General features: G+C 49.0%; 1 protein-coding gene across 3 annotated transcripts in view; it reads right to left on the minus strand.

The window, feature by feature from the left end:
• Nucleotides 1-66: 66 nt before the first annotated feature.
• Nucleotides 67-18,352, minus strand: part of rai1 (retinoic acid induced 1) — a 46,009-nt gene continuing 27,723 nt past the window's right edge. The window contains exons 2-5 of one of the 3 annotated variants that reach the window (XM_028412995.1): nucleotides 4,600-11,172; nucleotides 4,309-4,402; nucleotides 3,342-3,391; nucleotides 67-1,107 (exon numbers count right to left, since the gene is read on the minus strand). In XM_028412995.1, coding sequence (XP_028268796.1) covers nucleotides 1,099-1,107; nucleotides 3,342-3,391; nucleotides 4,309-4,402; nucleotides 4,600-11,094 — 6,648 coding nt within the window. In that variant the 5' untranslated portion in view covers nucleotides 11,095-11,172 and the 3' untranslated portion in view covers nucleotides 67-1,098. Of the gene's footprint in view, nucleotides 1,108-3,267; nucleotides 3,392-4,308; nucleotides 4,403-4,599; nucleotides 11,173-18,352 lie in introns of those variants that run through there. The other 2 variants (XM_028412996.1, XM_028412994.1) reach the window with 2 other exon arrangements.

The raw sequence follows: 18,352 nt of genomic DNA on the forward strand, positions 1-18,352 counted from the left end.
CTCATAGCCCTCGTCTGCTACCTGTCAGCTGATGATGGTCTACTGTACATACTGAATGTGCACACAGTCGAACTCTTAAACAGAGTTCATATTTTTCATGTTCACATATATATATATATATTTATATATATATATATATATATGTATGTATGTATACAGTATACGCATACATGTATATATATTTATTTCTGAATACACAAAGCCTGACATATACCAAGGGTGACGCAATGATGTTTAGTCATTATGCACATCAAAATACATCTCTGAAGATAAGAGCATTACCGGCATATTAAAATACTGCGTCCATTTTTTTTCCGGAATATTTAGAAACTGTAAAACATCGTCGTCATGTCATCAGCTCCTTATTTGTTTTACACAAACTCACATTTTGAGATACATCCAGATGTTGGCTGCTGCGTTTTTTTGTTGTTTTTTTTTTCATGATGCATGACATCGTGAATGGGAAACACACACACACACACACACACACACACACACTCCCCACAGACACATACGCACAAACACCCCCATGATGCAGTGTTGGAATGATAGTTTGATATTTTAATGGTTCTCTCTCTCACACACAGACTTGCTCACACATATGCACTTCTTGGCCCACAGACATGGTGGCCAGAGGGATGTTCCTGTCCAATCAGTGTCCGCCAGGTGTCTCAATATGATAGCAGCCCATCCGAAGGCAGAACACACACACACGTTCCTCGCTCTGCATTTCAAACAGTCCCCCGAGTGTGCCGGGCCCAAGGCACACACAGAACGCAGCCTGTCCTCCTGTTAAACAGCGTCACTGCCTTCTGCTTCGTGGTGAGGGGCTCAGTTGAGGAAACACATTTCTAACGGGTTCAAGGAGCATCTGTTCTCCACGGAGCTTCTCTCCAGGCTTTAGTTTTGCTCATAGCTCCACCTCAGTTCTGACTTTACCTCCTCTGGGCCCCCAGTGGCCAACATGTCCTGTCCTGTCAATCAGTCATCACCATGTGTTTTTTTTAGGTGCAGGTGGCCGTCAGGACAGCATTTTGCCTTGTTGGATGGGTGGTGCCTGGCAGAGAGGTGGTGCTTGTGGTGGTGTCGGTGGAATATTTACAGATCCTGTAAAGCAAAGGTGAAACGGTAAGTCACAAAGGTATGACGTCCTCTGTCTGCGACCTTTGGCCTTAAGTAAGTGTAAGTGTTGTAAATGTGCCGCCCTGAGCTGTTCGGCCGCCTGAGCTGTTCGGGCCACCTGAGCTGTTCGGGCCGCCCTGAGCTGTTCGGGCCGCCTGAGCTGTTCGGGCCGCCCTGAGCTGTTCGGGCCGCCTGAGCTGTTCGGGCCGCCCTGAGCTGTTCGGGCCGCCCTGAGCTGTTCGGCCGCCTGAGCTGTTCGGGCCGCCTGAGCTGTGAGACCGTGTGATGGTTCCTGTGCGGGTCTGCAGAGTGAAGACACAGAAGCAGACTGGCTGCAGAGTGCAGGAGTGGGGAGCTGGATGCAGCTGGCCAGTGAACTCGTGCCTCTGTGAAAGACACAGCAGGAACGCCTTCTAATTGTGCTGCTGCTGCTGCTGCTGCTGCTGCTGCTGGTGGTGGAGGTGGTGGAGGTGGAGGTGGTGGTGGAGCACTTCTCTGCAGCCTCACAGTTCCTCTTGTTCTCTCACTGTCTTTCTCTCTGAACTGCCAGCTGCCCGTCCTCCCGCCCTGGACTCAGACCAGCAGCGCTGCTCTCTCTCTCTCTCTTTCATCTCCCTCTTTCAATCCTTCCCCTGCTCTCTCCCCCTCCTCCCCCCGCTCCCTCTCTTTCTGTTTACCTCCCCGGAGTGGCTCTCGTTCTTTTACACCTTCTGTCTCCCTTGTTTTCTCACCACCTCTCCATCACAGAGTGTCTGTCCCTTTGCTGCCCGTCCCTCTTGTTGTCCTCCTCTTCTCTTTCAGCGCACCGCTCTCTGATGTAACTGCCCCTGTTTGTCTGTTGTTCCCTCAGCCTCATCACAAAACAGCCTGTTTTTCTCTGCCTGTGTGTTGTGAGCTTTCTGGTAACCTGTTAATGAACCTGTGTGGACACATGCAGCATGTTGACGTTAAAGAATCCACAGTGGACGTTCATTTATTTCACATGCAGAAGGAGAATATCTGATCGTTTGGACCCATGAGTGGGGTGTGTGCGTGCTTGTGTGCGTGTGGGTGCGTACGTGTGTGTCGGTTCTTGCCTTTGATTAGGCTGCTCAGCGTAAATTGGCGCAGCACAGACCCACACACTCACAGACCTTCAGATCCCTCAGCTGATGACAGCTCTGCCTCAGCCTCGCTAACAACAATCTCTCTGACTTGCTCTCTTTTCCCTCTCTGTTTCTCACACTCTATTTCGGCTGCTTAGACGTGGGAGTTGAGGTGAGGAAAGGTGGGGAGAGGAGTGGAGAAGATGAGAAAGAGAGAGAGGGAGAGGGAGAATGGGATGAGGAGGGAAAATGAAAAAAAAAGGAGCTCACAGGAGATGAGAGGTGAACCGAGAGCGAGAGACTGAGGGAGCCGGAGCAGCAGGGGAGCCCAGGCAAAATAAGGGGAACGGGGGAGAAAGAAAAAGAAGGAGAAATAATGAGAGGAAGAAGGAGAGGGAGGCGGCGGAGAGAGAGAACATGTGGGGAGAGTGATGCTGGGTGGGGTGTTTTGATCAGCAGCCAGCTTTTCATCCCTGTCAGTCTGCACAGAGGAGAACAGCAAAGGGAGGGAGGTAGGGAGGGATGGAGGGAGGAGGGGAGGCTACTGCCACTGCTGCCTCAATGCACCGCTGCTCCCTGCTGAATGTCAGCATCTCTAACTCTCTCCAACACCCCCACCACCACCACCACCACCCCCTGCATTTGACCTTCCTCTCTGTTGCTGCAGTGGAAACACATCGCCAGCAGATGGCGGCTGTCATGCAGGGACTGCAGCTGACTGTGAAGTCCTAACAGTGGGTGTTGAGTGACGGTAAGGGCACCGGTTGATATGGGTTTATCTTTCCAAGGTCATCGGGTACTTATCGATCACTTCCAGATGAGAACCTTCTTGGGTTTGGTGCAAGAAAAGAAGTACCTTGTGCCTTTTGCAAAGTAAACAGCACCCTGCTTGATTCAGACTCTGTTTTACAAGAGCTGACAGCCGTGGTTCCTGTTCTGTGCTGTATCATCTATCCAGTCAGGGTGCTGCTGCTGCTTGTGACAGAAATGTGTGAGTTCATTTTTTTTGTTCTGTGCTGAGGAGGTGGATGAAAGGCAGAGGGGTGAAATACAAAAATAGGATTTGAAGGAAGGAAAGAGGAGCAGAGGAGATCATTCTTCCATAATACACAGATTGTGTTTTTGTTTTCTCACCTCGTGTTTAGGACATTTGATGGAGAAGTCATCCTCATGGAATGTGCAGCCTTGAAAGTGAGAGAGAAGGAGAGGATCAGTGGAGCAGATGGACGATAATGACACATAAACACCTAGCAGAAGGCACAAAAACACCTACAGCACCCAATTTCCATGAATGGTAAAGGACGAGGAAAAAGGGGGAAATGAAAGAGGCTGGGTGAACGACTTGCAGCAGGCGGCAGGCAGCAGGCAGATGTGGCTGGTGCACTCAGCAGGATTAAAAAACGGGCCCCGCTCTGCTCCCTGTGCTGGCTCGGCTGACGTGGCAGGCCTTCTAATCCTCACACTGTACTTTCTTGACATGAGGTGATATAAGGGGAAGCTATGTCACACGTGTGCTGACACACAGACATTCAACTGTATTGACAAACACAACGACCAGGGACACACACACACACACACACACACAGGGAGGCAGACATTTAGGTGAGACGACACACTCATAACACACATACACAGATGCATGCAGACACACACATGCACATCCACCCCCCCCCCCCAGACAGCAGCATGGATGGATGGAGCCACAGGGGTTGTGGTCAATAATGCACACGCACACACACACACACACACACACACACACACACCCTCCTTGCTTTATCTCCCCTCTTCCTCCTCCTCGCACACTCCAGGGTCCCACTTTCCTCTCATCATCCCCTTTATTCAAAGCTCCCTCTTTCTATCCTGTTTCGCTCTCCCTTAGCGCTCCCAGACGTCTCCCCTCGCACTCAGTAATGTTACTCTGATGCATTTTCCTCTCTCCCGTTTTACCCACCCCTCTCCTTTCATTCTTTATTTGTTCCCTCCCTGTTGCCCTCTCATCCCACGCTCAGTTTCCCAGTTCCCAGTTTCCCTCCTCATTTCTCCTCCCTCTTCCCTTTTCATCCGTTGTTGCACTCTTCCTTCTCTCACTGTGGTCTCTTACCTATCTCTTTGGCGCAGACATAGTGGTATTTATGAGAGCAGCCTCTCCAACAGCAGCTGAGAGACGCCCCCACAATCTGGCACTTGTAGCAGCTCTGGGGTTAGTGAGACAGACGGACATAAGAGCAAACAACAAATTGACCAACAGGGACACATAGAGACAGAAAGAAAAGAGAAGAGGGAAATGTCAGAAGTTAACAGTGGTCCTGGAAACAACTGGCCGTGGTGTTTCTCTTAGCATTCAAACACATTCAAGTAGTCTAACAGTCACTGCTGATAATTGCTTTCGTACCGTTTGGGCTGAGTTGTTGGCAGCCTCCTTCAGTCCATACAGTCTCCCGGCCACCATAATGATCCCCTTGGTCCAGATGGCACAGTTTTCGTGGGCCCAGTGCTCCCTCAACTCTGCCTCCATTTGCAGCTTTTGAAACATGCTGTCATTGCTTCCTTGGTCTCCTGGGAGGTCTGTGCTGATAGTTTGGAGCTGCTTCATCCTTCTTAACCTCTCTCGTAGCGTTACTCTTCGTGGACCACCCTCTTGAACCAACCTTTCCTTTCTCTCTGCCCGTCGGTAGCGCCAGTGATGGTGCCTGCTACTACTGCCCTCCTCGGTGGATGCTTCTGTATCTCCCTCCTTTTCTGTGCTGCCCTCCTCCTCTGTCTTTGAGGAGCTGCCCGGTTGTTCACTGCTGTTACTGGTCTTGTCAGTGATCCTGTCTGACTCTTCCCTGAAGGATTCTGCATACCCAGTTGTCAGAATCTTCCGTGGAACGCCATCCTCTGTGTAGTAAGGGCCACACAAATCACCAAGGTCTTTGTAATTTGCTGGCTTCCCACACAGGCTACATGTAAGACACCTGTCGATTAGGTTTTTCTTTACCATGGGTCCCTGTAGCATGGCTGCAGCGTGTGGCGCCACCTTTGCGACTGTGAATGGATTTCTCATTCTGAGTATGCCCTTTTTTCTCCGTCTCTGGAACACTGCTGCGTCCTCTGGCTTGTTGATGATGGCACACCAAGAGGAAAAGTCTCTGGAGTTGTTAATCCTTACATGAGGACAGAAAGACAGTTTTGAATTTTGATGGACTGGTCTGCGCCGAAATCTTTTTACAGAGATGATCTCTGTCTGTTTTTCTGACACTGTCACTACAGGTCCAACAATACATGTCTCTGGTTTTTCTGTACTCTCTCTCTCTCTTCTTTCCCTTTCTTCCTTTTCTCTCTCCTCTTTTTCAGCCTGCTCACATCCTGCAGCCCTGACTACTGCCTCGATTACCTCCATAGCATCTTTCATCCCAGGTTTTGGCCCTGGTTTTTTGTGGATCTTAATGGGTTTGCCAGGGATCTGCTCTGAAGAGGCTTTGCTGCTTTTCCTTTTGGATGGATTCACCAATGGTTTTCTGCCTCTTCGCGGTTTATGGATAAATTCTGTACTGGTAGCATGGACGGGTTCTATGGTGTCATCTGGACTGTTCAGCAGAGGCGCTGTGGACTCGGTGGGGGTTACTTTCTCTTCTCCCATCTCCTGTTGTTCTGTTGTTTCCAGGTTTGGCTCCTCCTCAATTGTCTCTTCATCCTCTGGAGGGACTTGGCCTTTTCTCTTCTTCCTCCTCTGTTTGAGGTGCATTTCATGGTTGTTTTTAATCGCCCTCTGCTTAGCCAGCCTCGGTGTTGTCACTATTAGGCTCCCTGCTTCCAAGGCTAGAACTGAGGCATCTGTACTTTCCACCATCGCCCATCTCTTCCTTTTGGTTCTGGAAGATTTGACTTCAGAAACAGACACATTTTCTAAGTTCTGTTGTGTCCACTCACCAGGAGCTTCTATTGAACTCCAGTCCTTGTCAGTTGTGACATCAATGTGAGTCCCTGGTTTGAGCTTTTCCTGTATTGTTTCATTCTTATTTACAACATTATCTTCCACCCCTTGTCTCACCCCCTCTGGTGTTGATTTCTGTTCATGCTGTTCTCTTTCTTGTGCCACCTCCTCCTTTTTTACTGCCCCTTCATGCTGTTTCACTCCTTCTCGTCTAGACTCAGTGCTATTTATCAGTATAGAAGTCTCACCTTCCTTTAAGACGTGTTCAGACAAAACCTTGGTTGTCACATCATCATTTTGATTGCTGTCTAGCTGTGGAATTGGGAGGTGTTTTTTTGAGCTAGGAGATGTAATTTTCTGCACCATGGCCTCATATTTCTGTCCCCTGCCTTTGCGTGGTGGGAGAACCTTTGTTTTAGTGGGACATTGAGGAAGCACCACATGGGTGTCATTAGTGCTGTCAGGTCCACTGATGTTCAGAGGAGTTTCTTTGGTTACAGAAGTGACCACGGGGTCTTTTTTGGGTGGCCCTCGCTTTCTTTTAGGGCCCCGGACAACCTTCTCTTTCGGTGTAGTGACAACCTGTTCCAGCAGGGGAGGCTGGGGTGCCAGTGTTTTTGGTTTGGGCTTTGGACCTCTCTTTTTCTTTACTGGTATTGGAGAAATCTCTGGGATGGGTTTCCGTTTAAGTGGAAAGGTTGTCTTTTCTTCAGACTGTTCACTAGGGACCGGGGGTGTGGTTGAGACCTCTGAAACATCTGTGTTGTTGACCGATTTAGGAATTGGAGTGCTAGTCTCTTCCATGAGCTCCTCTACCTTTGGAGAAACATCATCTTTAATTTCTGCTAGTGTCTGGGTTTTAATCTCCTCACTGAGGGGTTTTTCTTTTGACAGTTTTTCCTGTGAGGGCTTTCTGGATCTTAAAACCATGTTCTTACTCTCCTTCTCTGGTGCCTTTGCTTCTTGGTTCGTTGGTTTTTCCTCTGTTTGTATTGATTTTACATCTTGGTTTACTGGTTTACTTTTTCTGCCTCTTTGTAGTCCTGTAAAAGGTTGGATGGTTTCTTCTTGTTGAACTAGCCTAGTTTTGGATACTGAGCCTTTGGGGCGACCCACTTGGCCTTTGGTGGGTACAGTGTCGTTGTGGGGCAAAACATCTCCAGGCTTGGGTGCTGGCTTAGGTCCTGGTTTTGGACCTGGTTTTAAAGCTGGTTTTGGTCCAGGTTTTGATCCAGGTTTTGGACCAGTTTTTGACCCTGGCTTGGGTCCAGGTTTACGTTTTGGAGGAGACTCAATTTTCGGTGGCAAATCTGCTTCAATTAACACAGGTTTTGGTCCTGGTTTTTGTCCCGGTTTTGACCCAGGTTTCATCCCAGGTTTTGGTCCTGGCTTTAAGCCAGGTTTGGGTCCTGGTTTTGGCCCTGGTTTTGCTCCTGATTTTGACCCAGGTTTTGGACCAGGTTTGGGCCCTGGTTTTGGTCCAGGCTTTGAGCCTGGTTTTGGGCCTGGTTTTCTCTTCACATGAGGTTCAACTTTGGGTCCCAAGTCAGGTGCATTGAATGAGCGAGTGCACATTCTGGATCGAAATGCATCAGTCAGCATTTTGGGGGTCTGGCTCACAATAGATTCCTTATGAGCTAGATCCATTTGTTCTGAGAAAAGCACAGTTTTGCTTGGAGGCATGCTGGGTTTTTGTGGAGGCAAGTGGGTTCCGTCCTCTTCTTTTTCACCTTCCCTCTCCAAGCTTAGCTGTCGCCGGATTCCCACACCTGAATGCATTATTCTTCTTCTGCCCCTGGCATGCTTACGTCCAAATGCCCTTGGCTGAGCAGACGGGGCCACAGGCTCTGGCTTGGCCTGGGGGGTCACAGCACTTGAGCAGCTGATACCTGGCTCCATATCCTCATCACCCTTTTTGGGGGAAGGTGGAGTGTCTGCCCAGGAGGGGGCTGATGGAAGTATTGATTTCCCTGGCAACTGAGGAGAGTCTGGCTCTAGCACTTTAGCATCACTGTGATCAATATGATCCCTAGCCTGAACTGGGGGTGTTGCTTTGTCATTGAGTGCAGAGAAGACTGGCATTGCAGACTGAGGCTGAGGGGCCGTGTCACCAATGGCTGACTCCCTTGCAGATGCGTCTGCTGCTGCAGTTACTGCTGCAGCATTTGGATGGGCAGGCGGTCCTGCACACTCATTGCCAGCATGGAGCTCAATGCTCTGGATCTCTGTCTTGCTGTCAAGATTTCCAGAAGGCTTCTCTAGTCCATCTCTATTATTCATGTGCTCCTCGGGTGATGATTGGCTCATTTTTTCCTCTTCTTCTTCCAGATCCACCTTAATTTCTGCAGACAAAGGAGGGGAAAGAGGACATTTCTGCTGTTTCTGCAATTCTTCTTGATCCTCTTCAGTGACTTCTTCCTCTCGTCCTCCCTCCTCTTCCACCCCTTCTTCATTCTCTTGATCTCTGCTCTCTCTCTTGTCTGAGTTTCTCTCTTCCAAGGCTTCAACTCGGGGGGTTGGAGAGGTGTTTTCTGAGCTGTCCTCCTTCTCTGTGGAATATTGATCTGGCTCAAGGTCACCACTAGAAATGAAAGGCAATGTTTTCACTGAGCTCTCAGATGCAGTTGGCGACTCAGACTGGAATGCCTCTGATTTCATCTCTTGGCCAAAGTGATCTTTGTGGCTGGAATCAGACAGGCCGGCCGGTGACTGTTCTACTGAATCTCTTGCATCAGGGTCATATTTGCTCTGGACCCCTTGGTACACTGACTCCCCATAGCAATAGTTTTTTTCTGTTGAGTCTTTGTTTTCATTGCTGTAGACAGCTGAGCATTTCTCATCCTCTTCATCTGCCCATTTCTCTATCCTCTCTGTAGATTTTGTTGTGTCTAAATCTCTCTCACTGTCAGACAAAGTTCTTTCTGTCGTCACCTCTTCTTTGTCAGCTAATTTCTCAGTCCATGCTGATTCTTCGAAATTTTCTTTGACAGGCTCATTGACATGCTGTATATCTGAAGGAGAGTCTCGTTCTTGTTTCAGGGGACTAGGGGTTGTGATGCTTGTTGGAGACCTCTCGTCGCCAATGCTCTTCACTGGAGTGCTCATACCATCTCCTCCCTGCCCTGACTGACATCTAATAGGGTCAGGGGTTAGGTTGTGCAGACCCGAGTCTCCAGACCTGGTAGACATATCATCTGGAGATGCCATTGAACATGAAGATGCTGTGTCCAAGCTGAGTTGTGTGTTGTTATGGGCCTGGGCGGGACTTCTGCCCTGGCCAAAGTAGTAGTAACCCCTCTCCAGTGGTTCCTCACTACTGCTGGAGTAACCCCCCTCATGGAGCTCCATGGGCAATGGTTGGTGCTGAGGGGTAGAGTAAGGGTCCTGCATTGGGCCCCCACTAACACTACTTCCACTATCTGGATATGGAGGACTCTTGTACTCCTCCCCCTTTTTTGAAGCTCCACTTCCAGCACTGCTGCTGCTGCCACCACTGTTGCGCTTACTACCTTTTTTGTTTGCCACCAGGGCCTCTGAGAGCAGTAGCTGCTGGACATTGTTGGAGATATTCTCCACCTGAGAGGTGAGGGCATTCAAGCTCCACAAGCTGGGGTTTGATAATAGCTTCTCTGAGAAGCGTTCTTTCATAGTGGGAACCTGTTGTGTAGTAGTGTAGCTGTGGGGGGCTGCGTGGGGTACGTTAGGTGAAGGGTGTGAGCGTGGGGGCATTAACATGGCGTTGGTACTGGCTGGCTCCTGCAAACCAGCTGAAGAGGACGAGGAGGAGGAGGCTGCCCCAGGGGTCATGGGTGGTTGGCCATACTGAAATGACTCTGGGTTCGTCATTAGTGGTGAAGGAGTAGAACTGTATGAAGGGGAGCGCCCCACTGAGCGTGCAGGGGAGTGGCTCGAGGAGGGACTACACGTCTGATAATACTGTTCAGGTGACCTCACAGGCAGCTCTGAGAGACAGTAGTTTTGTTGGGGTTGGTTAAAGTGTTGGTATTTAGGGTGGGGCTCTTGGGGGTTGGTCATGGCATGTAAAGGGGGCTGTTGCTCATAATTTCTGGAGGGAGGCTGCTGGTAACCATAACTGTTCTGGGTCGGCCTGTAGCCTCCCTGCTTCAGATTGCCATGGCTGTTCATTTGTCTCCCATACTGGGAATTTGGTGGCATGTTGTAACCTTTATAACAATGGGGAATAGTGCTGCACTTTTCTATGTATGGTGACGGAGAGGGTGAGTGCTGTGGGTAGTGCAGGTGACTCTGAGGGTACATGAGGGGTGAGGGTGCAGGGTTTGGAGGGTGTGGTTGGTGATGGGGGCTGGTATAAGCAGGGGTAGACGGCTGGTGGCACTGGGTCTGAGAATGCGCCAGAATATTCTGGTCCATGTATTGAGAGGAGCTAGGTGCAGGGGTACCACTGGATTCCAAACGTCCCACTAGCTCCTGGTCAAACTGTGCTAATTGTGCTGGATCCTCCCACTTCTGCTGCAGATGCCCCTCGCTCATATATTGGGCCGAGTAGTTCCCAGGCCCCATGTGGTTACTGTAGCCCCCAGGACCCTGCATGTGCTGACTGGGGTTGGGTTGGGGTACTTTGCTTCCTCTGAAGGATTTCTTTGTCTGTGAGGGTGCTGAGCCCCCATTTCCATTCCCACTCCCTCCACCATTTCCTGGGTAACCAGCGTAGGTTTGCTGGCTGTAACAGTCCTTGGGTCCTCCTCCAATTCCTGGTCCACCAGCTGGAGGCATGGTTGTAGGGTTTGCGAGTGAATGGGCCTCATAGCTTGACCTCGTGTGCCCTGGCCCCGGGCCTGGATGTGGACCGGGGCCTGGGTGCGGGTGCTGTGGATGGGGATGGTGCGGGTGTTGCCGGTAGGTCTCCAGGCGGGATAATTCATGGGGCTCCTGCTGGTAGCAGGGTTGGTTGCTGTGGTAACCACCACTGCGCTCACGGAAGGACTGCATAACTCTCTCCGTCTGTAGCCAGAGCAGGAAGGGGGAGGTGAGGTGAGACGGGAAAAGGGGGAAGGGGGGTTGGGGGTTCTGATGGCAGGGAGAGAGCAAAACAAGAAAAAGAAAAGGTTAGTGCTGCTGACCCACAGTTCAACCAGTCACTCTGTTCATACCTCAGATTGGACAAAGATGAAGAAGAAAAATGAGGATGACATGTTTTTACACTTCCTCTCTCTCACACACACACATCAGAAGTTTTCTTTTGATCAAATATTATCTGCACATTTTTCTGACCCCACTCAGATATTTCTGTTTATTACTTAAACAATGGTTTTTGATGCAGTGTTCTTTAAAAGGTTTAACCGAGCTCTACTTTTCTTGTCCTGTACAGATGCAAACTCCCAATTTCCTCCAAGGGAAGCAGGAAGTATTAGTGTGTGTGTGTGTTTGCTCGCATTCCTTCAGCTCACCAGTAGGGTGTCACAGAGCACTTATGTTTGTTGTGTGTTGTGTTTGTTTGTTGTTTCCCCATCCTGTGCGTGTGTGTGTGTTGGCGAATGGGAGTGTGTTTTATGCATACATACAAAAGGGAACGGAAGAAAGGAGGGTGGAGAGCTCTATAAAAGGAGAGGAGTCACCTGGAGACAGAGCCGTGTGTGTGTGTGTGTGTGTGTCAGGCAGTTGCAGCACAATATCCCGGCATTCATCCCACCCCGGGGACAGTGGTGCATCCCACCAGACGCACAGTAGCATTATTCATCTCTGAAATACAGTGTGTGTGTGTGTGTGTGTGCATGTGTGTGTGTGTGTGCACCACGAGGGAATGCAGTAAGTCCATATTGCATGCATTCATTCTTGCCACACATTCACACAACACACACACTCATGGTGAAATACACACATGTGGATTCCTGGTGATGATTCCCCCCCCACTCTGTCTCCCCTCGCCTGAAGCTACTACTGCTTCACCTGAGGTGATCTGTGTGTGTGTGATGACAAAATGACCTAAATAACTTGCCTGCAGAGGACAAGGGGGAAGGATTCTCTTAGACCAAACACGTCACACACACACAGAGACGTCACCGTACTGTAATAAACTGGATGTTATCAGTGTGTTTGCTCTCTCCCTAATCAATTTACTCCACCTTCCTCTCCTGTCTTAATCAAACACGTGTGTGTGCGTTAAGTGATGTCTTCATTCCCATCACGTCTGGTCTCCACCTCCATGTTGCACCTCCTCCTTCCACCTCCTCCTTCCACACAGAGCCCTGGCATTGTGAAGTCGGCCGCCTGCTGTATTTGTGGACGCACTACGTCATGGCTTCGGCAGGGGTCAGGGAGGAGAGAGAGGACAAAGGATACATGCTGAGACTGGTGAATCTTCCTGGACGGTCAGTCCAACTGTCTGTTTACTCATTTTTGAGCACTCGTCCCCTTTACCTTTCTGTCTTCTTGCATCACACAACAGAATATCTTCTTTCCATTTTCTGCTTTCCTCTAAAACCTCTCCTGTGCCTTGACTAAATAGAAGAATGGCACAGAGAGTGGAAAGACAACAAGGCGCTGGGGAATCTGATGTGAGGAGAGAAGCCAGCCGAGGGAGGGGGAGAGAGGAGAAAGACTGGGAGAGGAAGGGGGATGCAAGAGCAGGGGAAGAGTGATAGAATGATAAGTTTGAAAAGCAGGAGGAGGAGGAGGACGAGAAGGACAGAGGGCAAACGGGTATAGATGATTTACTGAGTGGGTTTTACAACCTGGGCTCCTGGGAAATATGAGCTGTGGCAAACACCACACGTACACATACGTGCACTCTACACATGCAGCCGCACATGCATTTATAATTGTGGATCGTGTGCAGGGGTCCATGATCAGCCAAAGGCTTCAGACAGACATGAGCTGCTGTAGAGCAGTGATTGATTACAATGGGCGCTTCGTACATCTTATCAAGGCCTCGTAGCCATCTTTAATATTACTGCAGATTTATAGAGCTTTTAGGCCGACCTTTCTGCCTCACATGTGTCTGGCTTCAAATATAAGATTGTCAGAAAGGAAGGACAGAAGGAAAGGAGTGTGAGGTAGAGATAGAGAGAGAGAGAAGGGTGACAGGGGAGAGAGAGGTGAATCTGATTGTTCCACTGGATGGTTCATAATGCGCAGAGCTGTGACTGTTACAGTCCCCCCTTCATTCTTTTTTTATCCTCTCTCCCCCTCTCTTTCATCGCATCATCTTCAGAGGCAGCTTGAGATGGGATTTATCTCCTTTCTCTCTCTCTCTACACACACACACACACACACAGATGGACAGCTCTCTCGCTCTGAAGCGCTTTCGCTTCAAATCTTTTCCTACTCCTGTCTATCCGACACAAACAAACACACACACACACACACACACACATCCATGCAAATGGGCAAACATACGCAGACACACACAAACTGAGGCACACAGAGTGGAAGGAGGGAGCGTCTCCCTATGTGTTTACCTCCCCAGTCATCCTGGTTAATTATGCATGCAGAGGCAGTTTGCTGGGGAGGTGGAGCGGCTTGGGAGGAGACGCACACACACACACACACACAAATCGCATCACGCATATTCACTAAAAGTCACACTTCATCACCACCAGTGGAATCATCACAACAGGATCCGGCACCGCACACCAAAGTGCAGCTCACATGCTCCTCGACAACCTGACAACGCACTTGAAAATAACCCAAACATGCCCCTCCCTCCTCTTCTTCACCACACACACTGATTTCAACACATCTGCCTTTAACGCCCTGTTTCACACAGCACGCTCCAAAATAACACAGCAACCCGCTCCCAATCAGCGCGCTGCAACCCCCTTCTTAATTACACACAGAGCGCCTCCGTCCATCAGTCGCTCCCTTCAGATCTCAGACCCTCCCCTGATTCGCTCTGTGGCTGCTGTGCCCTTTTACTTGATAAGCTCAGGTTCGACACACCGGACAGGCAGACAGATGGACAGACAGACACTTCCTCCGCCCTCTCTCTCTCTCTCTCTCTCTCTCTCTGCAGTTCTCTGCCCAGACTGTGTGGGTGGGTTTCTACCCAAGGGAAAGGCTCAGAAGATGGAAGAAGCCAATATCTGCTCTGACATTTGTCAGTGTCCCATTGTCATGACACACAGCTGGAGGTCACGGGGGGTCACTGGCAGCCAGTCACATATATGGAAGAGACGTAGAGTGGAGGCGGAGCCCTGCAACTGACTTAGAAAGGCAGACAGGTGGACAGATAACATAAATCTGGTCATAGGCAGGGCAGAAATAGATAATATAATATAAATGTTATTATGTTGTAAGAATTAGCTCTGCTGTCTGCCATCTCCATCTGATTAACTCTCTTTCTAAATCATGTGATACACAAAGGCGGCAGTAATCCCAGAAGCATTAGAATAAAAATACAATTTAATGCTTGTTTCTTGCTTGACGTTTTGAAATCGCATCTAAAAGTGAGGAAAATGAGCTTTGCACAGGTTGATCTGAGAGACCATTTTAGCTCTGTGAGGCAGGCCAGTTAATGTGAGGTCTGTGTGTGTGTGTGTGTGTGTGTGTGTGTGAGAGAGAGAGATGCTGTGTCGTCTCCGGGGTTTAGGATGACTCATCGGCATTCACAGACGTGGCTGTCTATTCCATCACGGATGAAGATGACACTCTAGACACAAACGTCTGCACACACACACACAAACACACACACACAATCAGGAACACAAATCACACATTCTACACACACACAATGCTTAAATGCGTAAACCTGGAGGATGAGAGGAGGAACTCTTGACTGCAGGAACACACACACACACACACACACTGCCGCAGCTTCAGCATGAAAGAATAAATAAAGGTCAGGACAGGAAGACAAGGAAGCGAGGCAGATGTGTCTGTCTCTGAGCAGGAGCCTCTACAGTTATCTACTTTAGATCTGGAACTATGTGGACGAGGAAGTGATGTTATTATGAACTAAAGGCTTCAAATCATTAGCAGCTCTGTGTGAACTCTGCTCATCTTCGGTCATGTCCAGTGATCTTTAACAGGGGAACGTCTCCACAGTGGGACACATTACGCCATATGATAAAAAACAACAACAACAACAACATCACCTGGGTCTGCTGTCACCATGGTAACCATTCAGAGTAGGCATGCACATAGCATGAAGAAATCACACAAGGAAGCCTGCACGTGATGGGAAAGCAGAGACGCAGCGTAAACACACCTGTAACATCAATTATTAGTAAAATAATAATGACAGACGTCACCTGGCGTCTGTATTATTTTCATATGTTGAACATGTTGTTAGCGTTCTCTTTTGGAAAACGTTCTCATTTAAAGCGCATCGCTGCATCACTTCGTAGGTGATCTAGGACATAACACAGAATGAGATGAGGATTCTGTAGCCTTGACCCAAAAATCGTTCGTCCCTCCCTTGTTCTGCTCTTCTGCACAACTCTCCTTTATCGCTGCTATCTTTTTCCATCTATCTTTCCCTTCTGTGTCTCTCTCTGTCTGTCAACACGGTCACCTCCAGCGGGCAGCTGCCGAGCGTTGCCCTTTGAAGGACTAAACCTGGCTTTGTTGACATGGTAACGGAGTGATGAGACAGGGTGGGGATGGAGAAGGAGAGAGAGGGATGAGAGAGAGAGAGAGAGGGAGAGAATGACAGCCACGCACACACACACACACACACTTGCAATCAAGTACATACACATCACATTGCTTTGGGTTTTTTTTCTTTTGCAAAGGTTGTCGTGGATACCTGGACATGTGACAAGAATCACAGAAAGGAAAACTGATTGCTCATTACCCGCTGTGTGTCTTCAATCAGTGTCTGTGTGTAGGTAGGTGATAAAAAACATGAATCAACTGCGGCTCCTCCGAGCGTTGGCTAATATGTGCTCAAGCATTTAGCATGAGCGTGTTTGTTGCTGTTTGAGGTTTGATGAGAGCTTCAATGATTAAGCTTGACTGCTTGCAATGCCCGAGCGGAGAGCATGAGCACACATGTGTCTGTGTGTGAGGGCATTGATGGACTCTGGGTAACCGTCCTATAGGTGCGAATAGACTGAGACGTGCAGCCACAGAAACAAGAACAAAGGGAACGTGCTGCTTCTATCTTCTTCTATCTGTAGAGAACCTTCCTCATTCCCTCACACTTTTTCTGCTTTTCTTTCTCCTGGTCTCTTTCTAATTCTCTCTCTCACTCACTCACACACACACAAACACACACACAAGGGAGTTGGGGTCCTGTAAAGTGGGCCGCATAGCTACTTGGTATTCCATCAGAATCCTCCAGCGAGGGAGACTGTGGAGCAGAAGAAAAGACACGATGCAGGAGGAAGATGGGACGAGAGCAGAAGACAAAAGCAAAAGCAAAGCAAAGCAATCAGAACCAAGTGTGTCTGGTAAGTTCTCTCTTTAGGCGGCTGAAACCCAGCTCACCATATCTGAAAAAATATGAGGTACGGCTCTCTTTAACTAAAGTGCAGATTTTTTAGGTTGGAAAACAGACGTGAAATAGCTCATTCCTTGCAGTGACCCATTTCGGTTTGGTCCAGCAAAGCACATCTTCCTGCCAGACAAACACTCCCTCTCTCTCTCTCTCTCTCTCTCTCACACACACACACACACACACAGACAGGCGCAGACACACAAATCCGTCCTTCCCAGGTAATGGGTGGAGTACTCGACTGAAGCACAGGGAGTCGAGCTGGAGCAGGTCTTGTGTGACATCCCTGCTGGGGCGTGTGGTGTGTTCCACACCCATGTATTCGATCCCTTCACTCATTTACACGTACACACACACACACACACACACACACACACACACACACACACACACACGTGCACATGTACGCTAATACGCACATGCAGATGCACACACTGATTTGCACCTGCTCCCTCTTTGTGCCACTTCGGTTCGTCTAATTGATGATGCTGTGTCACTCCTGCTGTCTCTCTGTAACACACACACACACACACACACACACACACACACACAGACACACACACTTCCCCTTTCTCTCTGTGTCCTCTAAGTTGTACCCTGTCCTCCATTGTCCTCTATCTTCTTTACCCTTTCCTTGCCCTGTAGCCACAGTACAGCTGCTAGCAGTGTGTGTGTGTGTGTGTGTGTGTGTGTCTGCCTATGTGGGTGTGTGACCTTGTCTTTGGTTAGACTGGAGCAGGCTGCTCTTTGGTTTGGCATACTGAACCCATAGCCTGAAGGACAGATTTGTTGTGGTGATGAGCAGTCGTCTCAGATGTTCCTGCCGCAGCTTTTGTGTCTTTATATGAGTCCCGTGCTTGTGTGCATTGTACAGTGATAAGTGGTGAACATGTTAGTGAGGTCATATAAAGGTCATATATTACATTCTTTGGTGAGTGTCATCCAGCCGTGCATTACAAGTCATAACAACAAGGGTCAAATACAGGATCCAAACTTTAGGACTACAGTTCCCATGAACCCCGGGGGCCTCTTCCACATCCACAAAGTTTTTGTGTTCTGCTAACAACACATATTTGAATATTTTGAAGCAACAAGTACAAGGCTCTGTGTGTTGTGTGACATCAGAAGGCAAAAGCTCCATTAAATGTCTTTGACGTTGCTTTTAACCAACAGGGACGACTGGAGGTGGCTCTCCTCCGTAGGAGTGCACTCCTGCTGAGGATAATCAATAATCAGGCTGATGGAAGGGGTGGAAAGGGGCGTGACATCGGACCGTAGTGGAACCGGCCACATACGGCTCAAGAATCTGACAGATGAGTAATGTCATCTGCTGTTAGTCTGTCTCTCTCATATAGACTCTTGTCAGGTAACAGGTTCAGATGGTCTTGAATGACTCTCGGCTTCCTAAGAGACACTCTCCCTGTCGAGCCCCGAGGTCCACAGGATGTTCTTTCAATGATGACGCCTTTCCTCGAAGGTCCAATTTTAAAATACATCTGTGTCCCTCGCAGTTTTAACTCCCATCCACCCCGGTGGGAAATTAAAAGCCTCACGCGAGCATTTATGTTTGTTTTTTGGATGCTCATTCTGCAGATTCACAGCATTCTCTCTCCTCTCTGCTGTTACCTGAGAGCCAGACTGGGGAATACTTCACTCCATCTGCAGACCCAGACACACTGACACTAAAAGCAGGCTAGCCACTGATACAGCGATGGAAGATAAGTGAGATGAGAGGATGCTACAGAGAAGGGAGCGAGGAGTTTGATCCAACAGGTCTGAGAAGATCAGAAGTATAGCCCATAGGAAGAAAGA

Source organism: Parambassis ranga, chromosome 8, assembly GCF_900634625.1.
Source record: "Parambassis ranga chromosome 8, fParRan2.1, whole genome shotgun sequence".
NCBI classification, from domain to species: domain Eukaryota; kingdom Metazoa; phylum Chordata; class Actinopteri; family Ambassidae; genus Parambassis; species Parambassis ranga.